General features: G+C 39.1%; 1 protein-coding gene across 9 annotated transcripts in view; it reads right to left on the reverse strand.

The window, feature by feature from the left end:
* The window catches only part of PKP4 (plakophilin 4), a 115,797-nt gene extending 92,860 nt beyond the window's left edge, over nucleotides 1-22,937 (reverse strand). For 8 of the 9 annotated variants that reach the window (XM_075180835.1, XM_075180827.1, XM_075180828.1 and 5 more), the window contains exon 1: nucleotides 22,808-22,937. In XM_075180835.1, the coding sequence (XP_075036936.1) occupies nucleotides 22,808-22,936 (129 nt within the window). In that variant the 5' untranslated portion in view covers nucleotide 22,937. The remainder of the gene's footprint in view (nucleotides 1-22,807) is intronic. The other variant, XM_075180834.1, reaches the window with a different exon arrangement.
* Nucleotides 22,938-27,815: the final 4,878 nt, after the last annotated feature.

A 27,815-nucleotide genomic window follows, 5' to 3' on the forward strand; every position in this document is an offset into this window, starting at 1 on the left:
GTCTGACAGGAATATACCTCTGAACATTGTACTTAAAGAAGACCCATACCCAACAAACAGTACAGGTGGCCATTTTGTGTCAGAACCAATACTTACGACTACCAATCCACTAAGAACAAGAGACATCACTGAGGTATGAAGCACAATGTTCCTGATGCCTCAGTGATGTAAATTGTCATTATTAAGCCAATAGGCTGCATTCTCATGAATTTTGGTTTACTCCACAAAATGGCCGCCTCCGCTGTTTGTAGGTGACCGGTTTAAACGTGGACACATACACTTGTCTCCGCATGCCTGTCACTATCCTAAAGTGAGCCTACTTGAAATAATGACAGCAGTGAAAGCGTCACAGAAGATTCATTTTAAATAGATGATACACAAGTACAAAAAGGCCAATACTATCATCAGCAAAGGGTTACACAACAGCAGATTGATTTTTCAACCCTGTCATTCTGAATATTTGTATCCATACTATTCATGTGTCACCGGGGGGAGCGAGCGACTTCATTATTTCCAAGAGGTATGCATGAGAGGACTCCATATCAGCAGCACTGAGAGTCAAAGCATGGATTGAATATTGATGTGCGATATGCAAGGTGTCTATTTGGCATGTGACCATCCTGGGCTAGGATCACATAGTATGAGATAAAATCATGTCTTTATGCTGCCATTACTGGAGGTTTTGAAAAGCCTGGAAGAAATTATCTACAGCAATAACGTTTTGTGCTCGTCTAATTGCATAAATAATCATAATAATAATGCAAGCATCGATCGCTATATACAGCAATTGAGAGCTAGCTGTTATTTATGTCACATTACAACTACAATTATGCATGGAAAGGAGACCGATGTTGATTAGCAAAGGAAATGTAGGCTTAGAATTTTACACTTACTGAAAACTAGAATGTCTTCAGTAATAAAACAATGAACATGGAAAACATGGCAACCAATCAGACATGAACTTATATCAGGCCATCTACACAAGACTGTTAAAAGCTGTTAACTGATTGGTTGGAATGGTTAGAGCACATAAATGTGATTTGTATCCTGTTATTAAATAAGTCCACTATGGTTGAAGAGGGATAATTTAGTGACCTCCTCTACCCCACACAACCTTATTCCACACCTTACACCCACCACTGCTGCCGTTCACCTGTGGTAACATTCACAATGGAATTAGCCACCCTGTTTGTTAGTCAGTACAGCAGTCCAAGTGTATTTGAATATGGTCAACATTATGCAGTTTCCAGCATTATTCTGGACACAAATTAATATTACTTTCCTTTTAAAGCACACAAGTACTATTTAGAATTATATATAAAAGTACAGATATAATTTCATGCTTCCTGGTAAGATTACAATGGGTCGTGGTATTCGGGTGATCTACAAGGATGCTCCCACCATGATGGTTGATAAGAATTAGAAGGTAATAATAGCCAGCCACATCTAAACTTTTAACCACCCCATAGTACAATGCTTAGCAGAAATATAAATATGTTTTAACCTCAACATTGTAACACAATTCCTCATGTCCAAAAGAATACAATAGACAGTACCAACTGAATGATTAAGGTGTGTATTGCAAACTGACTGGACAGCTCGATGGAAGGAACCCCACAAACGCTAGTCGGGGTAGCAGGGTTGTTTAACTGTAGAAAAAAAATGAATTTGGATTTCTTTATAATGGCTGATGAGAGAATATCTTCCACTTCATATAAAAGCATTGTGATTACAATACTAATCTTGGCACCTGGGGCCTACATACAGAACAGGCCGTCGTTTCGCGGGCCGAACCAAAATTCCCAAACATACCGCATGTCAGTTAAAGTGCCCCAGTAACGGTGAATGGACAAGCAGCAGCCTCTTGAATACTGAATCCGCCAACATACCTGCATTAATTTTTTTTATTTTTTTTTAGGTGACTGGTGCACTTTATACAAACACATTTGAGAATGACAATTTCCTTTTCATTCTGGATCAAATTGCATTAAGTTTAGCAGCATGATATCACTGCATTTTCGTTTGGAAAGTCTAATCTGCAGACAATCAGAATAAAATACTGGACTGGCATTTGAAAGACCAACGTTGTACAACTGTCCTGTATGTCCTTGAAAATCCACTTACTACAGCAAAGATTATAATACACACCACATCTACATGATTGGGGTAATGCAAATTCACACAACACAGCACTGACATTTTTTCCCTCCAAGGGGAGCATTAAGAATCAAATTAAGATCACCTATTTTTAAATCCTCAAAACGGCATTTCCTATTTTCATATAAAACACACAGACTTATTTAAAAACACATACATTGGTTGATTGTGGTTTAAACACTTTTCTGCAGACATCAATTGTAACCCTCATAGCCCACACTAGGTCAGATTGGGATATTGAGGTATCTCAATGCCATTAAACATATCTAATAGATTTCAGATGTGTATTATGTCATGATATTGTACAGATTGCAATCAAGAACTCCCGAAAGGGCCACAAACAAACCCAAAAATTAAACATTATGGATATTTGGATCTCTCTCACTGGAGAATGTGACTTTCCTAGAGTCTGCCTCAATAATTAAATGCCACTAAATCAATCAATAATTAAATCCCACTAAAGCTCAAATATAACTAATCTTTCTACTCCAGTATTAATTCCCACATGTTTGGACTGTATCACAAATTAAATCTTAATTTCCTAAAACGGTTATATTCAAAGTGCAAACAAGGAAAACCCCCCCCAAAAATGTAAATAAATCAGACACTTTCTGACTTCCTCCTACACACAGGGAAATTTAATGATCTATCCTCGCCAGTCGTATTATTTCTACTCTTCATTTCTATAGAGCCACCATATTACGCAGAGCTATACTGGAAAGGTTTTTCATTTAGACCTGTCCTTACTCTAGTTACAATCTAATGTCCCTACCAGACAGGCACACAAATACATTTTGGATAAATAATCTACAAATATAATTTTAGACCTTGGGAGGAAACAGGATATCCAGGAAGAAACCTGCATGAAGATGAGGAGAATATTCAAGCTCCACACAGATAGCACCTGGTTGGATTCAAACCCAAGGCCTTCGTGTTGCAAGGCAACAATACTAACCCCCTCCAGGGGTCTTGTTAGACATCGCTCCATGCTGGCTGACTAATACTAAACACAAAGTGCTTTATAAAGAAACAAAAACACCAATGTTCCTGGGAGCTCACTTACAATGTACATTCATCAAGAAGTCATTTTTGTCTCCTTGACAAAGTTAGTGTTGCTACGGCCAATTGTAATTCCTTCCCTTCCTATGTTTCCATCCACCCTGTTTATATTTCAGTTTTCCCTTTATAATTTGCTCTTACGTCAAACTGTTTATAAATCTATTCAATAAAAGTTAGTGAATTTAAAAAAAAAAAAAAAAAGATTAATAATCGAGCTCAACTTTTGCCCATGTCATTATTGGTAAAATGTTAGTCTTTGAACACTAGAGGCCAGAGGAAAAAAACAGGTGCAATGTCTAAGAGCAAAACTTGCCCTTAAAGACATTGCCGTTTTAAACTTAGCTGTCACAGTCGCCGAACATCTGCGATTTACAGAAATCGCAGTTTAATACACTTATTACCTGGTCTTAGAGGGGGTCTTTAATTTCTGTTTGGACACATAAGTGTGATCAACTTATAGAGCACAGGTGATCTCCCAACATCTCATTTTCAATGGTTTTCTACAGGGAGCATTGCCTGAGGCAAAGGATGGTGTATCCCATTTTACCTGTAGGAGGTGCTGTGTCTAAGCAGGAGAAAGTCTCTTCTATAGAATATAAGTGAATATCTTATACCGTAGCTATAATTCATTCAGCGTGCGTAGTACAAATACGCTTAATTTGCATCAGAAGCAATCAAAAGCTACATGTAGACGTTCCTACTATATTGGTAAAGTGTCTTTTCCCCACAAAAATACATTGGTGTCTTTACAGGTACGGCTCGAGCAAAAAGCTTTATCTCCAATCTGGTTACCACGTTTATTACGGTCATCTGCTGTTACAATGTATTTTCATTTTTTTTAAAAAATTGTTGTAAGAAGAAAAAAAAAACTATTCTGGGACAAGACATTTTTAAAGTTCTGGTAAACTGAACTGTGAAACTGCAAATCTACATAAAAGGATAATTTCACTCAGAAAGGATGCCCAGGGAATATGCAAAGCAGTGCTATTTGAGCTTCTGTCCAAGTATTTGCGGAATACGAGCACAGAATTGTATGAAACTAAATTTGAAATAGCTCTCGCATCGGCAGAGGGAGTTCTCCTGAGTGAGATGGGTGTGTTGGGGAGTAATGTTTTTATATCTCCCTCTATTATAATACACACATACACATATATATATATCTATATATATATATATATATATATATATATATATATATATAAATATATATATATATAAATATATATATATATAAATATATATAAATATAAATATATATAAATATAAATATATATAAATATAAATATATATAAATATAAATATATATAAATATAAATATATATAAATATAAATATAAATATATATAAATATAAATATATATAAATATAAATATATATAAATATAAATATATATAAATATAAATATATATATATATATATATATATATATATATATATATATATATATATACACACATACATACATATACATACATACATACATACATACATACACACACATACACTATATAAACAAAGTTTGAGTCTATCTTGTGGGTAAATGATTAACAGAGTTTATTTACATTGCCCTTAGCGTACAGAAAGCTAAAACAGGAATAACCAGTGTGGCACCTTTCTTTTGGCTCTGATATAATAAATAAGACTATTAATATCTTTTTACTGATAGAAACACCCAATTTAACATTTTCTTGATAATATGCAGTTACGGTTTTTGCTTGTTTTTAAACCACAACTCTAGGCCCATATTCATACCTGGTTAACGTCACAATGGAGATGAAGGGGTCACGCTATTGAACGGAATAGAACGGACCGGGTCATGGCCCAACTTCTGTACCCAAGAGCTGACACAATCTTTACCTGCGTCTAAAACTGAACATAGTTGCTATAATGAGACAGCATCAAATAACGTACCCTATTGTCACAGGAAATGTCACTGGGGATTTCCTCAAGGTTGGCCAGTCTGGGACCTGGCTTAGGTTAGATGACTAATCTATCACACACAAGGCATTACCAATAGAGCAATAGTTTCTCTTGCGGCTCAAATAAAAAAAATAAAAAAAAAAGAGTTTAAGAAAGAAAAAAAAACCACAATGGAACACGGTAAAAACAATTCCTGTTTCTCGCCTTATAACTCTAAGACCTTGGTGCACATTTGAAGTACCTGTGCTACTGAAAACTAGATGAATACATTTCACCATCATTTTCTGGGATAGCCAACAATGCAGAAAATAACGTAGCGGTATTTTTATGTGGCTTTCCCTAGCGAATATTTGCAAAACAGACAGCTAACAACACACTAACCGGAAAAATACAGAAGCAAACCAAGTCTAATTACAACTGTCTTGTCCAAATTAAAATTGCGCTACACATATTAGATATTGCAAAAGTAGATACAATCTTCAGTTGATTGTGTCTAGTACAGGGCACATGCACTGTACGGTCTATGAGCAAATATGGAAACGATAAATCAGAATCACTTCCATTATGTAACACCCCTAAAGGTTAGACTGCAGGGGATAACAAGAGTTAAGATTGACAGGATGGCTGTGAAAAAGGAGAATATGAGGAAAAAAAAAAAAAAAAAGAAAACAGGAAAAAGTTCAAGTCTGATAGAGAGTAACAGCTGTATAGGAGTTTGGGAAATACAGGAATACAGAAAAGCATAATTCTTTTTTACAAATAATGACAGTAGCAAAATATCAAATCAAAATGTACGTAAAATTAGGGTAGTGTACCTTTCATGATGAGTTTAACAGACAAGAGAATACTTGATGTAATTGTGCTCCAAGTGAACATAGAATAGAGCTGTTAGATGGGCTGAAAACAAAAAAATCCTTTATAGTTTGTACGATGTGTGCAGTAACTTCACCTACCGGTGACAGACACGACCATCCCTATCTTCCCCAACAGCAGGACTAAAGCAGAGACCATTCCCAAAGAGCACAAATAGGAGAGTTTATTTTATTGATTATTTAAATGCCCCCCCCCCATTTATTACAAAACTAATTCTTAACTAGGTTAATAAATAAGGAAGGGGGGGGGGGTAAAAGTATGACGACAACATCCCTGGCCCCTCCACAAACACGCACAACTAAATTATTGGGGCTCAAACACATTTTTATTTCATGGCTGCGTATGACATCCCAGGCGACATTCTGCAAGTCTAGAAGAAACTGGACCCGCACACATCAATTTCCCAATTTCTGAGCAATGAAATGACATCAATATACACCCGAGAGACATGTTGCAATCACATTTTTAGTAAGCCAATAATTTTTCTTCCAGACTCTTTGCTCCACTGACAAGTTTCAGGACGGGTTCTCATCTCCCAATGAATTGTTGGCGCAGCTGGAGATAATCCCAAGTTGAAATTCACAGCCAGTCCAGAGCCGTTACTCCAAAGCAGCAGACTTTGCGAGCCGCTACTCCAAAGCAGCAGACTTTGCGAGCCGCTACTCCAAAGCAGCAGACTTTGCGAGCCGCTACTCCAAAGCAGCAGACTTTGCGAGCCGCTACTCCAAAGCAGCAGACTTTGCGAGCCGCTACTCCAAAGCAGCAGACTTTGCGAGCCGCTACTCCAAAGCAGCAGACTTTGCGAGCCGCTACTCCAAAGCAGCAGACTTTGCGAGCCGCTACTCCAAAGCAGCAGACTTTGCGAGCCGCTACTCCAAAGCAGCAGACTTTGCGAGCCGCTACTCCAAAGCAGCAGACTTTGCGAGCCACTACTCCAAAGCAGCAGACTTTGCGAGCCGCTACTCCAAAGCAGCAGACTTTGCGAGCCGCTACTCCAAAGCAGCAGACTTTGCGAGCCGCTACTCCAAAGCAGCAGACTTTGCGAGCCGTTACTCCAAAGCAGTAGACTTTGCGAGCCGCTACTCCAAAGCAGCAGACTTTGCGAGCCGCTACTCCAAAGCAGCAGACTTTGCGAGCCGCTACTCCAAAGCAGCAGACTTTGCGAGCCGCTACTCCAAAGCAGCAGACTTTGCGAGCCGCTACTCCAAAGCAGCAGACTTTGCGAGCCGTTACTCCAAAGCAGCAGACTTTGCGAGCCGCTACTCCAAAGCAGCAGACTTTGCGAGCCGCTACTCCAAAGCAGCAGACTTTGCGAGCCGCTACTCCAAAGCAGCAGACTTTGCGAGCCGTTACTCCAAAGCAGTAGACTTCCTATAGTTTTCAAATGTCACAAAGTTTCTCAGAAACATAGCGAGAGGGTAGATGCCAATATATATGCGAATTTTTAACCATATTTCATGCAGACATTAAAGAATATCAAAAATGCAGAAAGTATAGTGCTTCGGCAAACAATAAATGCAACATGTATGGTTAGGTAAATGTGTTTGTATTATATGGCCAAATATTGGACCGAACATCTGCACGTTATAAAAGCGTTTTGGTATGAGCCCTGCACCTGCACAGGACTTCACGGATGGTCGCGTACTGGGCACATACAAAGCACACGCACAGTTTCCACATATACAGCAACAGCATCACCATCAGATTCAGAAAGCAAGTATTACAGAAGCAAATATCATCCTCAGGCCATGGTTAACACAACAACGCCCACCAGACCACCCTAGCTTACTACCTGCTCTAATCTCCGTGTCCAACGTTAGAGATGAGTATTTGAAGGCTTGTTTCCAGAAGTGCGCTAATGAGGACGATGCACAGTGATAACACGTGTGTGCGTATTTATATCCTACCATCATGATAAACAAGTTGCTATGGAGCAATCATATGGGACTTATTACAGCTGCTGTTTACAGGCCAAATACATGGTAATGTTCTGTCTCTTGAATAACTCTGTACAACAGATAAGGCAAAGGTTGTGGCAGAATGTCCTTACAAGGCAGACCGACCATATACCCTGCTGATTATTACTATTCTTACTAATATAGTGCCAATGTGTTCGGCAGCACTGTAGTCAAATCATTAAACCTAACACTGAACGGAAATTACAATCTGATGTTCCTACTAGACACGCACACAGCAAATGTAGTTACTCCACTACTATACCTTTAGGCCATGGAAGGAAACCAGAGTACCTGGATCTGTCACAAACCGGGGGAGGACATTAAAAACTCCTGCTGATTGCAAGAATTAAACCCAAGGCCACAGTACTGTGAGAAACTAAAGAGAATATATGTTCACTATATATTGCCTTATGGAATGAGAAATGGGCAGCTCTGTGGCCAAGTGATCGTTTGTAAATATGTATTTACATCAAGCGTGTGACCATTGTTTTTCTGATACAAGGAGCGTATGAGTAAGTGACACTGTACAAAGGATTTTATAAATATATTACATCTAGTAAGACAAACAGTTGCCTGTGATTTGGGTGTACGGCTCTATATATCAGTCATACTTGCTCTTTGGCCAGGGCATGTGGTTTGATGACGCAACTACAACACAGCCCTATCCTGTTCACCTCGCAAGAAAGTCGTGCATGGCCTGGGAGGATGGAATACTCTTCCGGGAGTCTGGGAACACTCCCCAAAATTCAGGAGTGTAGGCAAGTATGTTATATTTGTGTTATTGAACCAGCAGCTGGGTATGCATGGTTCAACAGGTGATATATATAAGGACCCGTGTATAATCCCTTACCAACTCATTATACCCAAAATACAAGTTTGCTTATATAGACAATGTGCTGAGAAGCACTCACACGTGTATATATATATATATATATATATATATATATATATATATATATATATATATATATATATATATATCAGAGTTCAGGGGCCCATCAGAAGTAATGATAATGGTATTTTCCTATACACAGCAGACTGGTCAGTAATCACATTAAGCACATGGCAGTCGGCCTCTTACAATCCTCTTTGCATAAAGCCACGGACAACAGGAAAATCGCTCATTCGGCCACATCGCAAATGTAAATCCCATCCCAGCAATCTCACCTCCTGTCATGGCACAGGAGCGTTCATGTATATATCTGAATTATATTGGTAGCTATTTTATACAACACAACTTATATTTTAAGTTTAGTTAGGTTTTAATGACAATTAAATCCCTATTGTTTTTTCCCGTGAAGCAGGGCAATGTGTTATTTTCACATACACATGATTCTTTCAATAAAAAAAAAAAAAAAAAACAACAACCCAAAAAAAAAACAAAAAACCACAAAAAAACAACAACTTGCGTTTAACCTAAATACTACAAGACTGGTGTGCAGGGAAGGATAAAATAAAAAAATAAAAATAAAAACAATGATCTCAAATTGGTTTTCACAATTTCACATATTCATTAGGGAGCAATGCAACTGAATAGTATATTTAAAATACTATATATTAAAGGTGCAAGCCTACATACCACTTATTTGTTTTAAACAGAAAAACATTTTTTAATCCAATTTGCGATAAGAGTGTGGCCTGATCTTTTAGTCTGAGTCACCAAGCTCCTCTCTGAGGTCACGTGATGGAGAGGTATGAGCGTTTTATGCTATAAAAGTTCCAAAACCCCTCTGCACGCTATATAATTTGTCATGTGACTGATCGCCATGGTAACCACACGACAGTGACCATACTAAATCCTTAAACCATAATTTAGATGACAAAACTAGTGGTAATATAAAACTAGAAGACGGCAGAAGAATTTTCAAGCAGAGACGGTGTTTTAGAAGAGAAGTACGCGGCTGGAGCGGGGTGTTAAAAGGAAAGTGCCAGCTCAGAATGAATAGCCATCTGCGGATGATCAGGCTGATGACTCTTTCAGCTTGGCACGCTAATGCATGAGACATGCACCAAGATATTTATGAAGATAACAGCCAAGATATGTTGGGAAATATAGGGCCTTGTTCTAGTAAATGCCAAGAATGTCAGAATTAACTGTTAAATATATCTGGCTCTGTAAACATATATCATATAAAATACATACCGCACAGGACATCAGGGGGCATACAATGCTTTTATAGAGTGATCTCCATCGCTGGGGGCTGGTTTGGTTATTGGCGTTATTAAACATGCTACAACACAATCACCTTGTAAGAGCAACTGGGATCTGGCAAGCCGTGCTTATTGCAATGCTGGCATTATAATAGGCTGTAACTAGCATTTTAATCTCTCACACACTTTTCTCCAAAAGTGTGTGAGAGTTATGCAGACAGCGGATATGCTTTAGAGTAGCACTCCCAGGTAAATGTTAAAGTTTAACAGAGCTGCTCCTTCATTTAGTGAGCACCAGGAACTGTACACTGAAACCGATTTGAATAGTAGTATGATCCTCCAGGTAATTGTGATTGTGCACTACTAAGAACAATCGTATTGCAATTATTATTATCGTAGATTTGTAAGGAGCCACAATGCCGTACAGTAGGGAAAACAGGGACATAGAAGGTAGACAAAATAAATACAGGCACATAAACTAAGGGTATGAAGGACCCTGCTCGCTAGAGAGCTCACAGTCTAAGTGGAAGAGGGTACAGCTGAAACAAGAGGAACCAGTGTGGCTCAGAGTGGAGATTGGGACAGCTGGGAGGGTGCAGTAGTGTGAATAGTATCATCAGGTATAAAATAAGCTTTAAAAAAAAAAAAAAAAAAAAGATGGGTTTTTAGAGAAGGTCTAAAGGCTGTGGGAAATCCTGATTGGGGCGTGGTAGGGAATTCCATAAGTGGGGAGCAGCACGGGAGTTTACAATGTGTGGAGTCACTGAACAGTGTTTTTCTACTTTACCCCTGTATCAAGTTGAGCAGACACTGACCTCTGTGTGTACAAATTGTTCAATGGAAAAGACCATTTGAGAAATTATATTTTGATTTAAACTCATAGAATCTTTGCATGCACTGCCACATATGTGGGGATTATTTCTGCTCACTATTTTAAATGGTTGCGGAGGGAAGAGGACCAATCAGCCTTTACAATCCCTGTGGTATCACAAACTGTCCGCAGTATCACACAGCGCTGGTTTTTGCCCCAGGGACTGAGACACAAACCACAAACCCTCAAAAAAAAACAAAAAAAAACAGATACACGTAGCAGAGCCTGGGGCTCCAGTGACTGGTACCATAAAGAGAGAATTGTTCACCCTTCCTGGGAGTTCTTCTATAAAGTCCTATGATAAGATGATTTGCATATGTAACAGGCAGAGTGTAGAATGTTGGTATTCTATGGAATGCCAATGTCTGTACTGTTTCACACATGTTTACACAACAGGTATCCGTATCCATTTGATTATGTCCTGGCATTCTCAGGAGATAGGCAGCACGCACCAGAGTGTAGCAGATGGTCATTACCAAATTCACATTTATCCATTTAATTTTATAAAGTTGTAAGCGTTACAGTCAGGGTTTCACTGTTATCTTTCTACTGTCACAAAGGCAGTACCAGCGACTGTCTGGCAAGTTCTATTGTAGTGAATAAGAATAGGAGAAGGATGGGAGAGCACCCGCTTAAGACATGGCTTAATCCTCCTGCAATTCATGCTCTTCATTTTAGAATATGTTTGGCAAACAAACATGGCTGTCAGACAGTCAATCTGCTGCTCAGACACATGATCACAGGCTCTCAGCAGGTCATGTGACGGCAGAGGAGGCTGTCACAGTACAGAGAGAGCTCAGAGAGGTTTTCCAAGGCCGCTCTGCTCACTACACTGTGTGCCATAAGACTGTGGTTGCCATAGTAGTCCAGAACAACAAATCATTAACAGCAGTCTGAATAAAAAAAAACAAAAAAAACAAAAAAAACAAACATCAGCATAGATAAGACCATGACACGTTCTGAAGGACAGAATAAGGGCTGCCATCAGTTTCCGTTACTAAAGATTGACATTTTTAAGTTAGTGGAAAAATAGTTGGTTTTAAGCTGGCCCCCCAAGCCTTGAAATCAATACGCCTGGCCGGCCTGCTTGTATACAGTGTCAAAGAACCGGTGTTCCTAAAAAGGTCTCAATTTGTGCTTCTCATTTTCCTTTGAGAGCCTGTGAGGAAACATTACTACTAAAAAGTTAGATAGGTGAGCAAAACTTCAGGAGGTCCAGAGTCAAATTTCATCAAGGTCTCAAAAGCCGCATTATGATGTAATCATTTTAAGTTGAACATTTACTGCTCTGTACTTTTCTGACTTATTCATGAATTCCAGAGATTATAAGTGTCTCCTAAGGGCCTAAGTGATACACGGAATACCCTCTTGTACTGCTAAAAGATGAATTTGCACTATGCTGCTCCTTTCTCAAATGCATAATTAACTCAAGTGGTTGCAAGGCTGTGTTATTTGTTATGTGAGCGTGAAGTGCCCACGGATGGAATTAAATATTTCTGTTGAATTTGTCAAAAGTGAAAAATAAAAATAATGACAGGAGGAAATAAAACAAGTCCTAACAGGTACTAAAAATAAACCAGCCATACAGGCGGACATTGCTAGGTTTCCTCTGCAAAACGGGGCTTACAAGGTAAACATGGAACATTTACACTGATGCATATCTTACAATGGGCAACACATTCCAACCTGCATTAACAAGTCACCTACTGCTCGTGCATAATGGAGACATTCTCTGTGTGCTGAACCAATATGACAATGCAGCATATTTCACAATCTCTAGAGAATTCATAGACCGCTTTCAAATGAATACTGGTTCAGCCCACAATAGGTCTCTCTCCCCTGTGTACAGACAACAGATCCATTTCCAAGTGGACCAAACATCTCCATTCCCCCCCACCTTCCTATACATTCAGTTTGCAGAGCATGAATTTAACAAAAACAGCTATGGTTGCATTTTGTACCAATAAAACAAGATTCCTTACCAGTAGACTGCTCACACACGTTATAATCAATAAGTTTAAGTTAGGATTATGTATTTGGTTATGAATAAGACTAGTTGCTTTGACCCCATTACCCACAAGAACAGAAAACTGGCAACAAATGACAAGTAAAAAAAAGAGCCACTCCCCCCCCCCCAGGGGGTAAATTTATCAAACTGCAGGGTTTGAAAAAGTGGAGATGTTGCCTATAGCAACCAATAAGATTCTAGTCATCATTTTAAAGAATGTACTAAATAAATGACAGCTAAAATCTGATTGGTTGCTATAAGCAACATCTCCACTTTTTCAAACCCGCAGCTTGATAAATTTACTCCCAGGTCTCCACAGCCCCATTAAACAATCTCACATCACAGTCCAGGCCTCCCCAACCCCATTAACGTAAGTTAGAGGGGGTTCAACTATGAAATGCCCTAAAAAAAAAAAACACACACTTAAAATTTGTTTTGTCTAAAGCTTCCAAATGCTCTACTAGATATAATTCATGAAATCACTGGATATGAAAAGACAAGTGGTCAGCAGCACTGTCTGTTGGTTGGCCACCCAGCCTGCCCGCTCACTCAGGGTGCGGATATCCCCACCCTTGAGATGACAGGTGGGCAGAGTTTGTCGCGGTGACTCCTCCATTTCAATTGGTGCCAGCATAATTAACTGTACCGAAAAAATAATAAGCAATGTGTATCTCACTCTGTGTCAGGTATATTAAAGCTGTGAAATGTTTGACACTGATTGTAGAGATACTGATATTCGTGACAAGAAAACTACACTCCAGATGTCATGTTGTGTCCCCTACATTATAACATATGGCTTGCCTCCGTGCCGCCACAAATTTGTGAGATGACAGTTCGTTTATTGAAAATAAATCTACTTCATTTGGTTGTTGACACCTTCGAAAAACCAAAAACCGGTACATTTAGTTCTGTTTAAGTATTCTGACGTTTTGAAATGTAGTTATTGAAGTAGTATGTTACAGGATATATGTATATTTATGTACAACATTTTTTTTGTTTTCATCTTTCCCTCAACCTCTCTGTTCCTCATCAGACACAGACAGAGAGATGCAATTTACACTTCAACAAGAAGCCCTGAAATATTGCCCATGAAATATGACGGAATTACAGAGGATGATAACAATATGCAGAAGGAGGAAAGATTTTAATCATCAGCTTGTGTGCTGGTGGGAAATCAAGGGCAAGCAGCAAAATTAGAATCCAGCCACATTACAGAGATTTTATTTATTCTGAAGCCTCCGAAGATATAGGTCGCTTTCAATCCTAGAGATTGGGATAATTTGTCAATGAATGACAATAGTTATTCATAACAAATTATGGTTCACATAAAATGTAAGTATTTTATTAGAACTAGCATCAGACTGGTTCTGTATATATTACATTTGGGCCTGAAGATCAGAATAGGAGAGGGATGATGGAACTAAAGAGGACAAGCAATGAGATAACCCCAGACAAAATCACAGTATTCTTGGCCCAATCTCGAGTCAAAGCCTCCATAGAAGGGTAGCGTAAAATGAGGTCTAGTAAATGAACAAAGGACAATTAAGGAAAAAAAACATTTTTAAAGTTAGAGTGCACCAAAAAATTATTTCCTCCAATTTTTATTTTTTTTGCATATACAGCAAACATCGCTGAGGAATCAGATTTGATGAAGTAGAAACGTAGGTGTTCACATGCATTGGCCTTGAGTCGTTTCTCATCTTCTTCCTATCTACAACCACTATAATTATGACAAAAAAACATCAAACCACAGTCGTCGTCCCCTCCCCTCCTACGCCCCCCCCCCCCCCTTATAACACTACAGAAAATAGACCACACACCGATACGCCACTCAATGGTATTTAATTTTTTGATACAATTCAGACCATATAATGGAACATGTAACTTATCTGCCGTCTTTGATACCTTTTGCGTACATTCTTTTATGTAATGACCTGGGCTGTCAAACAGCCGTCCGCCCCTCCCAGTTGTATATACTGTCACCTATTTTGGCTTTCTACATTGTATGTATACATTGTGTGTTGGTACTTTATAAATAAAGTTATTTAAAAAAACATTAGACCATATTTTTGGTGTGTGTTAAGGCTGACTACATAGCTTTAAGAATAACAAAATGCATCCTGGGACTAAAACTAAAACAATGGCTCTCTTGTGTATAGTAAGCTTTACTAGAAGATAAGAAAGCCATACCTGCCAATCCAATTCCATTTTACACCAACTATGGTTTTGCTTTCTTACTGTTTTAATAATTGGAACCTGGGAAAAATTTGTTAAATAAAATTCAATATTTCTTTAGATTCAGCCAAGCTTACAACACTTAGACAATAAAGTAAAAATCAACAGTCCATTACCACGCTGTATAAAGGAGTCTCGCAGGTATGTCAAGTCAATATGATCATTTATTTACCTTTTAATATTTCAATTAGACAAACAAGTGAAAGAAGAAAATAAAAAATGGATTATAGTGCCTTTTAGTCAGTGTTATGCAATTGTGATTTTGCAAAGTGCTGATTACTTGCAACCAACTTTATAAAACCAAAATAACAATGTAAAAATGATGGTTTAAATCCTTGGTGCAAAATTGAATATTGCTACATTCATTTTTGTTATATTTAGGATGTGCAACCTACAATGTGCCCAGTAGTTGCCAAAATTCTTCTTCAGGGAGTTTAAGACTAGTATCTGGATCATCATTATAAGTGGGAAAATGCCGGGAAACCCAATTAATTTTAATTAATTTGAAGCATGAAATATCTTGAGAATTCAAGGAAAGTAAAATATTAACATATCCTCGGCCAGCAAAACCTAAAGGAATATATCTTCATTTGTATGGGATAATGGAACCATATAACGTTGGTGAGTAAACTTGTTACACTGTATCAGACAGTGATGGTTCATGTGCTACAACCACAATCCCGGTGAATACCAGTGATGTCAGCAGACAGAGGATAGAGGAGGGGAATAATGGTAGAATCACATAACTATAGGCTGCAATGTAGACACTGATAGCAGCATCATCCCCATAGCTCAGTATTGACAGTGTGTGGCTGCTGTAACTGTAAATGTCCTGATCGGTCTTGTTAGATATTATGTGTATAACTTGGTATCACCTGTAAATAGCTACTGCTGTTACACCTATGAAATACATCCACTTATAAACAAGTAACAAGAAGTGCTTATCGCAATGTGTTCCTGCGGACATGAAACAGATCTCTACTTAACACTAAGTAGATTAAGGAATGGTTTGTAAACACAACAGTAATGTCTGCTCTTTACACAGCTGAAGACACAAAGTTACATGTGTGCAGGGCAATGTGAGGATCCGCTCTACTCCACATAAAGTACCACCTTATGCCAGACAAGGGACGTAGCTAAATAAGGGGAAAATAACACTTCTAAGTTTTGCTTAATTTTCACTATAATTGTTCAGAAAAATAATACGTATTTTCTTTCCACAGAGTGTAACAGAGCTGTGCTGTTTCATGGTAAAAGAATGGCAGAATGCGACAAGTATTTACATTAGCAAGCAATGACTTTTGAACAAAACAAATTAAACATAAGAATAACCTTCATTAACTCAGAAAAAAGATTATAGAAGAAAAAAAAAACATTTTGTGGACAGAGAAAGATGGAAGCAACATCATGTAGCAACACTTGAAATATGCTTCAGGTAAAGGCCATTGCTAAGTGGTATTAAGGGACTCAGGTGATTTCTTCTGATTGGGAATATTAGAACAACTTGGTGCCCACTTATCTTTACATTGAGAAAAATGACGTAAATTCCAGGTAAGGAAAAGTAACATGTTTAAGGTCAAGTAAGAGCTTGTTTATCAAATCACATAAAAAGGAAACAAATTTGTACTACTGTCATTGGAATTGACAGGCCGCTGTATCAAATATTGATTAAACCCAAAAAGCGTCCACCTCCACCACGAACAGTTGATGAACACACTTAATGTGCTGGTGTTGTAGACCATCCCCATCCTGCCACGCAGCTAACACTTTGTAGAAAACATGAATTAGGTTTCCGATTTGAGAACAGAGAATAAAGACAATGTGGCAAGAACGAACTAAGGTGCTATATAAAATCTAATAAATAAATAAGTAATCATAGGCTGGCTGTCTTCTCGTGTCACCATAGCAGTGTAACAATTTATCTTTCTGCTGAAACTTTTGTGCTGTTAATTAACTTTCATGTGATGTCTGAGCCGAGAGCGCCTGAGACACCACAGAAATATAACACTTCTTTAATGACAGGAACCGCAGATGAAGGAAACCTCTTCTGCAGGTATGAACGTTCTCTGGCAGTCTAGGAGATGAGGAGGATGTGACGGCATGTCTATACAGGACTGCACCTGGAAGGACTATTCTGTCCGGATAATGAAAGTTTTTATAAAAATCACAAACGAAAAGACGCAATTGTGTAACTATAATAGTTGAACTATTAACAACATACAACACATTATAAAACATGTCACGTTGTAAGACTTGACTGTTTATCAATTGTTATATCAGTGGTTAAATTATTCCCTTTCTTTTTAATTTAGAACTGTACAGTCCTGGTCAAAGGTTTTGAGAATGACAAAAATATTGGTTTTCACAGAGTTTGCTACCTCAGTTTTTATGATGGCAATTTGCATATACTCCAGAATGTCATAAGGAGTGATCACATGAATTGCAATTAATTTCAAAGTCTCTCTTTGTCATGACAATGAACTTCATCCCCAAAACAACATTTGCACTGCATTTCAGCCCTGCCACAAATGGACCAGCTGACATCAGGTCAGTGATTCTCTCATTAACACAGGTGAGAGTGTTGACAAGGATAAGGCTGGAGATCACTCTGTCATGCAGATTGAGTTAGAATAACAGACTGGAAGCTTTAAAAGAAGGGTGTTGCTTGAAATCATTGTTCTTCCTCTGTTAACCATGGTTACCTGCAAGGAAACATGTGCAGTTATCATTGTTTTGCACAAAAAAGACTTCACAGGCAAGGATATTGCACCTAAATCAACCATTTATCGGATCATCAAGAACTTCAAGGAGAGAGGTTCAATAGTTGTGAAGGAGGCTTCAGGGGGCCCAAAAATGTCCAGCAAGTGCAAGGACAGTCTCCTAAAGTTGATTCAGCTGCAGGATCGGGGCACCACCAGTGTAGAGCTTGCTCAGGAATGGCAGTAGGCAGATGTGAGTGCATCTGCACGCACAGTGAGGCAAAGACTTTTGGAGGATGGCCTGGTGTCAAGAAGCCAAGCAAAAAAAAAAAAATCACTTCTCTCCAGGGTAAACATCAGGGACAGACAAATATTCTGCAAAATGTACAGGGATTGGACTGCTGAGGACTGGGGTAAAGTCATTTTCTCTGATGAATCCCCTTTCAGATTGATTGGGGCATCTGGAAAAACGCTTGTCTGGAGAAATAAAAGGTGAGCGCTACTATCAGTCCTGTGTCATGCCAACAGTAAAGCATCCTGAGACCATCGATGTATGGGGCTGCTTCTCAGCTCACTCACAATTTTGCCTAAAAACACAGCCATGAATAAAGAATGGAGCCAAAACATCCTCCAAGAGCAACTTATCCCAAACAACCAAGAACAGTTTGGTGATGAACAATGCCTTTTCCAGCATGATGGAGCACCTTGCCATAAGGAAAAAGTGATAACTAAGTGGCTCGGAGATCAAAACATCAAAATGTTGGGTCCATGGTCAGGAAACTCCCCAGACTTCAATCCCATTGAGAACTTGTGGTCAGTCCTCAAGATGTGGATGGACAAACAAAAACCCACAAATTCTGACAAACTCCAAACATTGATTAGGCAAGAATGGGCGGCCACCAGTCAGTCAGTATGTGGCCCAGAAGTTGATTGACAGCATGCCAGGGCGAATTGCAGAGGTCTTCAAAAAGAAGGGTCAACACTGCAAATATTGACTCTTTGCATAAACTTAATGTAATTGTCAATAAAAGCCTTTGACACTTATGAAATGCTTGTAATTTTAACTTCAGTATACCATAGCAATATCTGACAAAAAGGTCTAAAAACACGGAAGCAGCAAACTTTTTGAAAACCAATACTTGTGTCATTCTCAAAACATTTGGCCATGACTGGGGCGGCTCGGATCACGGGGGCCCTCACTGGGGAATGGAGGCCCCCTTAGCCCAGGGGCCTCCATTCCCTTAATCCGGCCCTGAATGTAGTGACAGGACACACCCCATAGGAGCACTTAGTCACGCAAGTAGTTATACCATGTTCTGCATTGGATGTGTGTTATATACTGTATATTTGTCGCCTTTAGTGCCTAAGCCTCATGATGAATTGCCAGAAACACTGCTATGTATTGTACTTGGCACTGCATTAAGTCATTATTCCCTTTACATGAATTGGTGAAAGACACATGGGTATTTCACACGCTCTTGGCAGACTGAGACTTTGAATGCATAATCTGGGTTAGCATAACACAATGATCATTTAATAGGATATCTTGAAACTAACATTATGTAATTTATAAGTAATTTATAAGTATAATTTATTTCTATAATGACTGAAGCAGCAAAAAACAATTGCACAAACGATTTTGGAGATATTATCGAGTGTTATGGACAATATTATCCAGCTAATGTTTTGACCTCTGTGTCTGCAGTTAGTATTTAATCATGTGTTATTGATATGTGGACAGTGTGACGATGCTCATGGAAACACACGTTAATAAATGTAATGAGAAGGAAGGTTCATGTGCAGGACGACAGAGACTATATGTGCATTTACTTATATTTAAATATGAAAATAAAAGTGAAGGCAGTCAGCCCGTTCGTGAGGCAACAATGCCAACCAATGTGTTGTACGAAACAAAGTGGGTATGAGGGCTATATACTGGTAGAAACGTTCTAACGGTTCTGGGACAAAGGGATGATGGCTGTTACATTGTGTGGGGCTTAGAGAGAGGCACAGGTTAGTGTGTGAATATATTGGGGATGCATTCTGGTACAAGGTGAAGGAGCAGAGGCTGGTACAATGTTTTATCTGTAAACACTGCCTTGGATCAGACACCGGAGGCCTTCATCATCATCATCATTTATTTATATAGCGCCACTGATTCCGCAGCGCTGTACAGAGAACTCATTCACATCAGTCCCTGCCCCATAGGAGCTTACAGTTTAAATTCCCTAACATACACAGACAGACACACAGAGAGACTAGGGTCAATTTTTGATAGCAGCCAATTAACCTACTAGTATGTTTTTGGAGTGTTGGAGGAAACCGGAGCACCCGGAGGAAACCCACGCAAACACGGGGAGAGCATACAAACTCCACACAGATAAGGCCATGGTCGGGAATTGAACTCATGACCCCAGCGCTGTGAGGCAGAATTGCTAACCACTTAGCCACCGTGCTGCCCCTTGTGCATGTACTTTAAAAAAGTAAATAAATATTAAAGTACATGTGCAGACATTGTAACCATACTGCTTTTTCATAACTCTTACTGCAAATTCTTTTCTTGATGTAAGCCTGGGGCTGTGACCACGGTTAGACAGAAGAGGTAGCTGCCTTGGGTGCATCATAGATTGGGGGTAAATGGATTAGGGGTAGTTTAAGCCCCTTCTGTACATTCCATGAAAAGTGAAATCTGGGCTTAAACTACCCCTAATCCATTTACCCCCAATCTATGATGCACCCAAGGCAGCTACCTCTTCTGTCTAACCCTGGTCACAGCCCCAGGCTTACATCAAGAAAAGAATTTGCAGTAAGAGTTATGAAAAAGCAGTATGGTTACAATGTCTGCACATGTACTTTAATCTTTATTTTATTTTTTAAAGTACATGCACAACATTCCCTGGGCCTAATGAGCACTGGCACTTACATACCCCTAGGTTTTGCATACACATGGCCAATACTTGGTCTTGCAGTTTGCTGTTCCTTTAAGCCATTGCTGTGGTTTTCTGAAGTCATGATTTAACACCGTAAATCTTCCCTACAATTACGGCAGTCAGTTTCTCATTTAGCACACAGATTCTTAGTAGGAACAGTCAATCTTTTCATAGAAATTATACTAAAACCATTGTGTGGGAGAAACCCAAGAATACCAGAAAACCTCAGTTGTTCTACTATGAGACTCTGACTTGGCAGAAGCTTCAGTTTGTTTCCTTAATGCTGTTGGCTAAAACAAATTCAGAAGAGTGCAAATCATTCTTTCACTACAATGCACAATGGGGGTTTTAATGGAGCTTGTCCATTGAGCAGCTCCGGCCTCGGAGCATTGAGCAGAAACAGTCAGGACATTATTAGATCAGCTGCATCTCAGCAAAGTTCTCCGTAAACAAACAAGCCTGATAAAATCTATTTAAACCCCATCCTAATATTTTGGGTTGGGGGGATTGAGTCATCCAGAGCTCTTAGCAAAAGCCCAATCGAGTGTTGCTGTCTATTTTAAAGTTGCCCCCCCCCCCCCCCCTTCACTACAACAGGACTGGAAGGCAAATCCCTAGACCCCACTCCAAGGTGTGCAAGCAATAGCCCCCGCACTCCAGGGGAGAAGTTGGCCCCCGTTTCCCCTCCCATGCACACTCCGAGAGGGAGGTTGGGCCCTGTGCCCTTTCCCACACACATACGCAATCCAGGGGGAAGTAGGCCCCTATGTACAACAAGAAATGAGGATTAAACACACTGAACTAATGTCATTCACACTTCTAGTACGATCACAAACCATGAAAGTGAAGGTATAGAATAGTTTATCACTGCACTATAAACTGATCCTTTTTTTTAATCAAGTAAATTTTTATTGTTTTTTCAAAAAACAAAATACACAAAAATAAAAACTTTAAACTGATCTTAATTATCTGCCGCACAGCATAAACATCCAATTATGAATACCAGCTGAAATGTGGTGAATGAGCAGGCTTAGTGTAATCACACTGTAGTGGATGTGATGTCAGCACATATAAAACTAACAAATACAAGAGACAATGACCTCATGTCTGACTCGCACTGATCCCTACAGATATCAGACCCAGCACTTGCTGACTGTAGGATCTTCCCATTATCACATCACTCAGGAGGTCAGAGTACACAGGCTGAGGCTTCAACATTTTCCCACCTGTAGGTTTGCTGCAGCTATTTCTAGTGACAAATGTATACAATGAAGAGCAGATGCTAACGGATGGTGGAAATGGTAATAATGCTGTATAAAAACATTTCCTTTCCTTGTAAACACAATTATAAATGTTACCGCAACTATGCGGTCCTGTGTTACCCGACAACGCCCAATCAGGACGACAGGAAATAGAAGCTTTTCAAATTGGTCATCTACCCTAATTAGGAGCCCGAAGCGATCACTGATCTATAAATCAGAGGTAACAAATCACGCCCACTTCTCCTTTGCAAAATGTTTGCATGTGTGATAGGTATAAGACCTCTCCAACTATAACTTTGCTTATTTATAAAATAATATTTAACTGATAACAAATCTGGGTGAAGTTATCGCAGGATATGTATCAGTGATACAGTAGTAATTTCTTTCGGTGGTAATATTAATAAAAACAAAGTCATAAGACTGAACATTATGGAGTGCACTCATTGTACGTAGTATGCACACCTATGTGACATTAAACAAGTGTACGGTACGAGGACCCGAGGTTACGAATTCTCACACACACACACAGCGACTGCTGGGAAGATACAACACATTCTAATGACCCCGTATTCTTCTGCCCTGAACAATCTACATAGAACAATGAGATTCATACAATCACCAAAGTATCTTCATACTTGTAAAGTAAAAATATTACTGTCATTATCAGAATTACATCTACATTTACCTGTTCTTTTACAGATGCTAAAATGTTAGTAGCTGTGGATTCTGGTTCCATCCCCGTGGTGGGAGGAGCTTCCTGGGGGGCTTTCTGTAGCCCCTCCTCCATCATGGGAGCCTGCTCAGGAGCTGGCATGGCACCTAAACAAAAATGGCAAAACAATGGTTATTATGCAAGCTGGAAAACAAATGTAGAATTTAAAAACAATTATAATGAGAGATATATATATATATATATATATAATAAACATCGAATGCACTTTGTTTATGCTTTGCTACATATACACACATATATATATGTGTAAAGTCGCCCTGGCATGTGTAAATCTGTATAATTTTGAACAGAGCAATCTCCTTGCGTTCCTCTGTTTCTACCTGTCCCACACTCCCTTCAATATTAGGTTTTCCAGGATTAAAGTGCAATCAGGTCTGGGTGTTGCCTGCATGTAATCTGTCTGATTTAAAATTTCCGTTGGCTGTTGAAACTCGCCCTGTCATTTATTCAACAAGCGAAGCAATCAGCCAAGTTAAAAAGGAAAACAGGCTATTAATGTAACGGTTAAAAGGATAGTTTCTCTGGAAAAACCACAAAAAAAAAATATCTGTTAGAAGAAGGTTAAAGTATGTTATTGTCTGGTGTTCTGAGAGCACAGAGGTAATTAAGAATATGAAGGATGATAGTTTTAATCATTGGTCAGTGACATCACTGTCTGCATGTAGGGGCTTGCAGTCCCCACAACATAGTACATTAAATTGAACTGTACCCGACATGAAGACATTCCGTATACAAAACACTGGATATTCAAATCATCAAAACATTTCCTGTGCTGTACAAACGTGATAATAAAATACTAGACACAAAGATAGATAGAAGTATGCAGGGCCCAATCCAGAACTGTTTATAATCTACAGAAGAGACGTGAAGTAATACGGATTACTGCTGGTGGGGAATACTTATACCAATCATGCGGGAGGATCAACAAATAGGCTTTAGGACAGAGCAGTGATGCTAAGAAAAAGGAATAGGTGAAACATTAAAACTAAAAAAAATAGGAATTGTTACATTACAACTAGAGGAGGGAGCAGTTTGGGTATTTTTCACAGAGTTCTCTAATTTCTCAATCCAGTTTAAGAGAGTTGTCCCTAGGCATACAGTCTCTAGTATTATATGCTGGATGTATTTATTAGTATATAATGTCTAATTTAGCTGCAAATGATTAGTACACATTTCTATTGGGTTTTTTTTATTTAAAGGAGTCTTAAGTGCTCTATGCCCCTTGCATGATTCTTCTGTACACAATCTGCCAGGTAGTAAAGTGTCCCAGGTAACACTATGGCTTATGATAAAGGGTAGTACTCTCAAAAATGGGATCACATGAAGAGCTTTCACCAGTGGGTGGAACAGAGCGACATAGTCAGCACAGGACATTTCTCAATAATGGGAAATTTTATCTTGGATTGAAAACGTTCCAGTAAATAAAGAATCCTCAGATCAGCCAAATAAATCCAGACACTCAAATGACTCGTACTCCAGGGCTGCACTATAATTACTTCTCATTCAGGCTGCGGGGGGGAAACGCTTAATATGCAGCCAATCACACAAGATAGAGACAAGATGAATACGAACACTATCAACTCCAGGAAAAGCACATACAAAATACACGCAATATGCCTTTAATATACATACGTTGTAAAGAAATAGTATACAGAACTATATTACCACCAAGATCATGGGGTTTTTCCTGTGAGCAGGGGAATCACAGCAATCAGTGAAAGGGCTAAAGTATAAGAATATATTAGATATTACGCTGTACATACAGTTTGTGCTGCAGTGTAACAGGCAGATGGCAAACACTGACCTGTGTTTACTGCCACATTTAAGATGAAAGAAGAGAAATCTACATGTGCTAAATGGAATGCTGAGATGTTGTATGTGCAAGTTAGAGACCATCCTAATGTATTATTCATGGACGTCTATGAAGAAACACTATTAAATAAGGGGGGGGGGGCTTGTCTGTGAACGGATTATCATTTTAATATCAAGATTCTGCCATATATAGAAAACAATACTCGTAAATCAGGACAAACGAGAAACCAAACCGTGTGACACTGCCTGGCAGTATGTACAGTACATGGAGAAATAACTGCATATAAAAAAGAACTTGGCTACAAATATAGCTGGGCCATAGCATAGGTAAGAAACACAAGCCTGCAGATGTCATCAAACACAACACACGTACATTCCCCCGTCACCTCTACTGCAATTACAGGAGTTATTCGGACGATTAACTTAACAAATCTCAACCTATTATTTTTAATGCGCAGAAACATTGGCCTTATCCCGTGCTCCATGTGCAACTGGTATTTTCTACACTAATTGGCAGAGACCGTTATTTAAACTGGCAAATCAGTCCCGGTAGTAGAGTTGTACATCCGTAGGTGGAAGAGTATTTACGGGACATCATTAACACACAACACCTGTCTTTTCCAAGGGGGCTATTAGCAATAAACACACAAAGAAATATGCTCAGCATACAGATAAATAGTATTTGTGCTACTAATGTATATTGTTATTTGATTACTTAAGATGCATTTCCATAGCAACAAGAAGATGCAACCCTGAGAATTCCCTCCATTCAATCTGAGAGATCAGGCCAGTAAGTTGCTTATTTGTAACATTACATTGAAGTAATGTGCCCAGCATGCTCCAAGGAAGGTCTGTGGCTTATAGCACTGTTACATGGAAGAGGCAATACAGTGGGCATCTGCGTTTGTATGTTCTCCCATTGTTTATGTGGGTTTCCTCTGTTACATAGTCCTGAATGAGAAAATGGTAACTCACAGTGATCACTACGTAAATAAATGAGTCACTTTCAAACTTTAATATAGTCATGGGTAACTCGGGCTTTCAACCGCAAGAGGAAACCACAGGTCCCACATGCAGACTCTCAACTCGCATTATAGACCATATACAAAACAATAACCCACAAAGTAGTCACACTGATTAGACACAGAAATAAAGCAATATCTTCCGCATTAAAAGTTAAGGCTAGAAATATATTTTTTTTTTAACACAACCTATGACTGACCATTGATATTACCCATGTTGTCTGGCTGGACTGAATACCGTTTGGGTATGGCTATTCGATTGATACTGCCTAGTGTGCTACTGAAAAGTAACTATACAAGACTATAAACGGGCTTTACTAGATGCGTACTGATTGCTGATAAATGAACTGTAAAGCTGGGTACACACTGAAGAATTTTTCCGACCAAAGTGTTATCTCAAATGATTGTACCTACGACTTAAGGTCCGATCAGTCTGACGATTCATACGTACACACTGACACCATTTACCTTCAGATCTGTGCTCTTCATCTGGTCCTCTAGTCTTCAGAGAATGACAGCACAATATTCATTCATTCACAACTGTCACACTGATTAAAACCGCCTTGTTATAACTATCCACATGTCCTAACAAATTTCGTTAGCTTCTGTGACTCAAACTAAATATTCTGTCTCAGAACGAACAAATTAATTATTCCTTCTACAGCACTCTCTACATTTATTCACTCTGACACTCATTGCTAACATCGGCTGAAAAGAGCCCGACTCTGCAAACTCTATGGAGATCGTCAGCGTGAGTGCATACACAATGCATGATCGTTAGGTGATTGATCGGAAAATATTAAACGGTACGACCAACCAAATGCAACGATGATCGGCGCTTTGGGACGACTTTACATCATCGTGTCACTATACACACTCACACCATATCTGACCAAACGGTTGAATGTCGCTGATTTCTCCAATTATTGGACGAAAATCCTGTAGCGTGTACCCAGCTTAAGACAGATTCCCCCAGTAACGTTCGTTTTACACATGATATAGGAAGACAAAGGTTAGGGTTAAACCCAATACAAAGATTTATTTACTTTAGAGATTATGGAAGAAAAACAAACACTTTAGGGAGTGGTATCTACCAGGGAATTCATCCCCTACAACAAGGTGTGGATTGGACAAAGGTGCAGTAAAACAATCCTCTTATCTTCACATGCTAAACTTGCCACAGCATGAACAATGCCGGTACCAGATACATTTGCTGTATCCATGAGAACCTATTTCCTTAGCACCAAGTTAGAAGTAAACCCAAGCCTGGTGGCTTTAGGAATTGCTTGGGAAATATTTGCTTTTCGACCCTGCAGCGTAATGCCCTTTAATGCAACAGTATCCTGCAGAGAATAGGTGAGCAATTAATAGCATTGCAAACAAACAAGATTTTCCTGCCTGACCTTTTGTGTCAAGACCAGCGGACGCTATGTTCTTACAGCCTAGGATCATTTATAAAGAACTACACTTAAAGCATGTTAATATCGCATGGTTTCATCCATCGACAGGTAATTAAGTTGTTGTTATAGCATCATACTAATAGAAAAAGCCTGGGTCGCAGATGCGGACTTAATTATTATGCACACAAAATATAAGTCTGGGCCGTATTACTGGTGAATGTTTAGCTCAGTAGATTTTATAATTGGGCCAGTCTGGCAGACAGACATGAGCCTGGTTCACAATACAGCAAAGTATATCACTGGATTATAATACACCGTTTTATTGATGCTCTTTTATTTTCCTTTTACTCATAGTTTATCCGTTAAAAATCTGCACGTAACTACGAGATGTAAATAAACATCTTCTATACCCTGGTCTGCTGTGGGCTCGCTGCTAGTCAGCGTGTCATAGCAGAAAGACACCATGGGGTAAATGTATGAAGCTCGGGGTTCTTCAACACCCGCGAGTTCGGCGTCTTCAGCGCTTAAATTCAAAGCGGCGCTGCCTTGTAAAGGGAAGTTTTAAATTTAAGCGCTGAAGACGCCGAACTCGCGGGTGTTGAAGAACCCGGAGCTTCATACATTTACCCCCCTTGATTACTAGACTAGTGTACCTACATTGTAACCAAAGATTGTCTGGTTACTAACAAGGGGTGCTAGAATACAGTCACTATGGTGAGGGGGAGC

Source organism: Mixophyes fleayi, chromosome 7, assembly GCF_038048845.1.
Source record: "Mixophyes fleayi isolate aMixFle1 chromosome 7, aMixFle1.hap1, whole genome shotgun sequence".
Lineage (NCBI taxonomy): Eukaryota > Metazoa > Chordata > Amphibia > Anura > Limnodynastidae > Mixophyes > Mixophyes fleayi.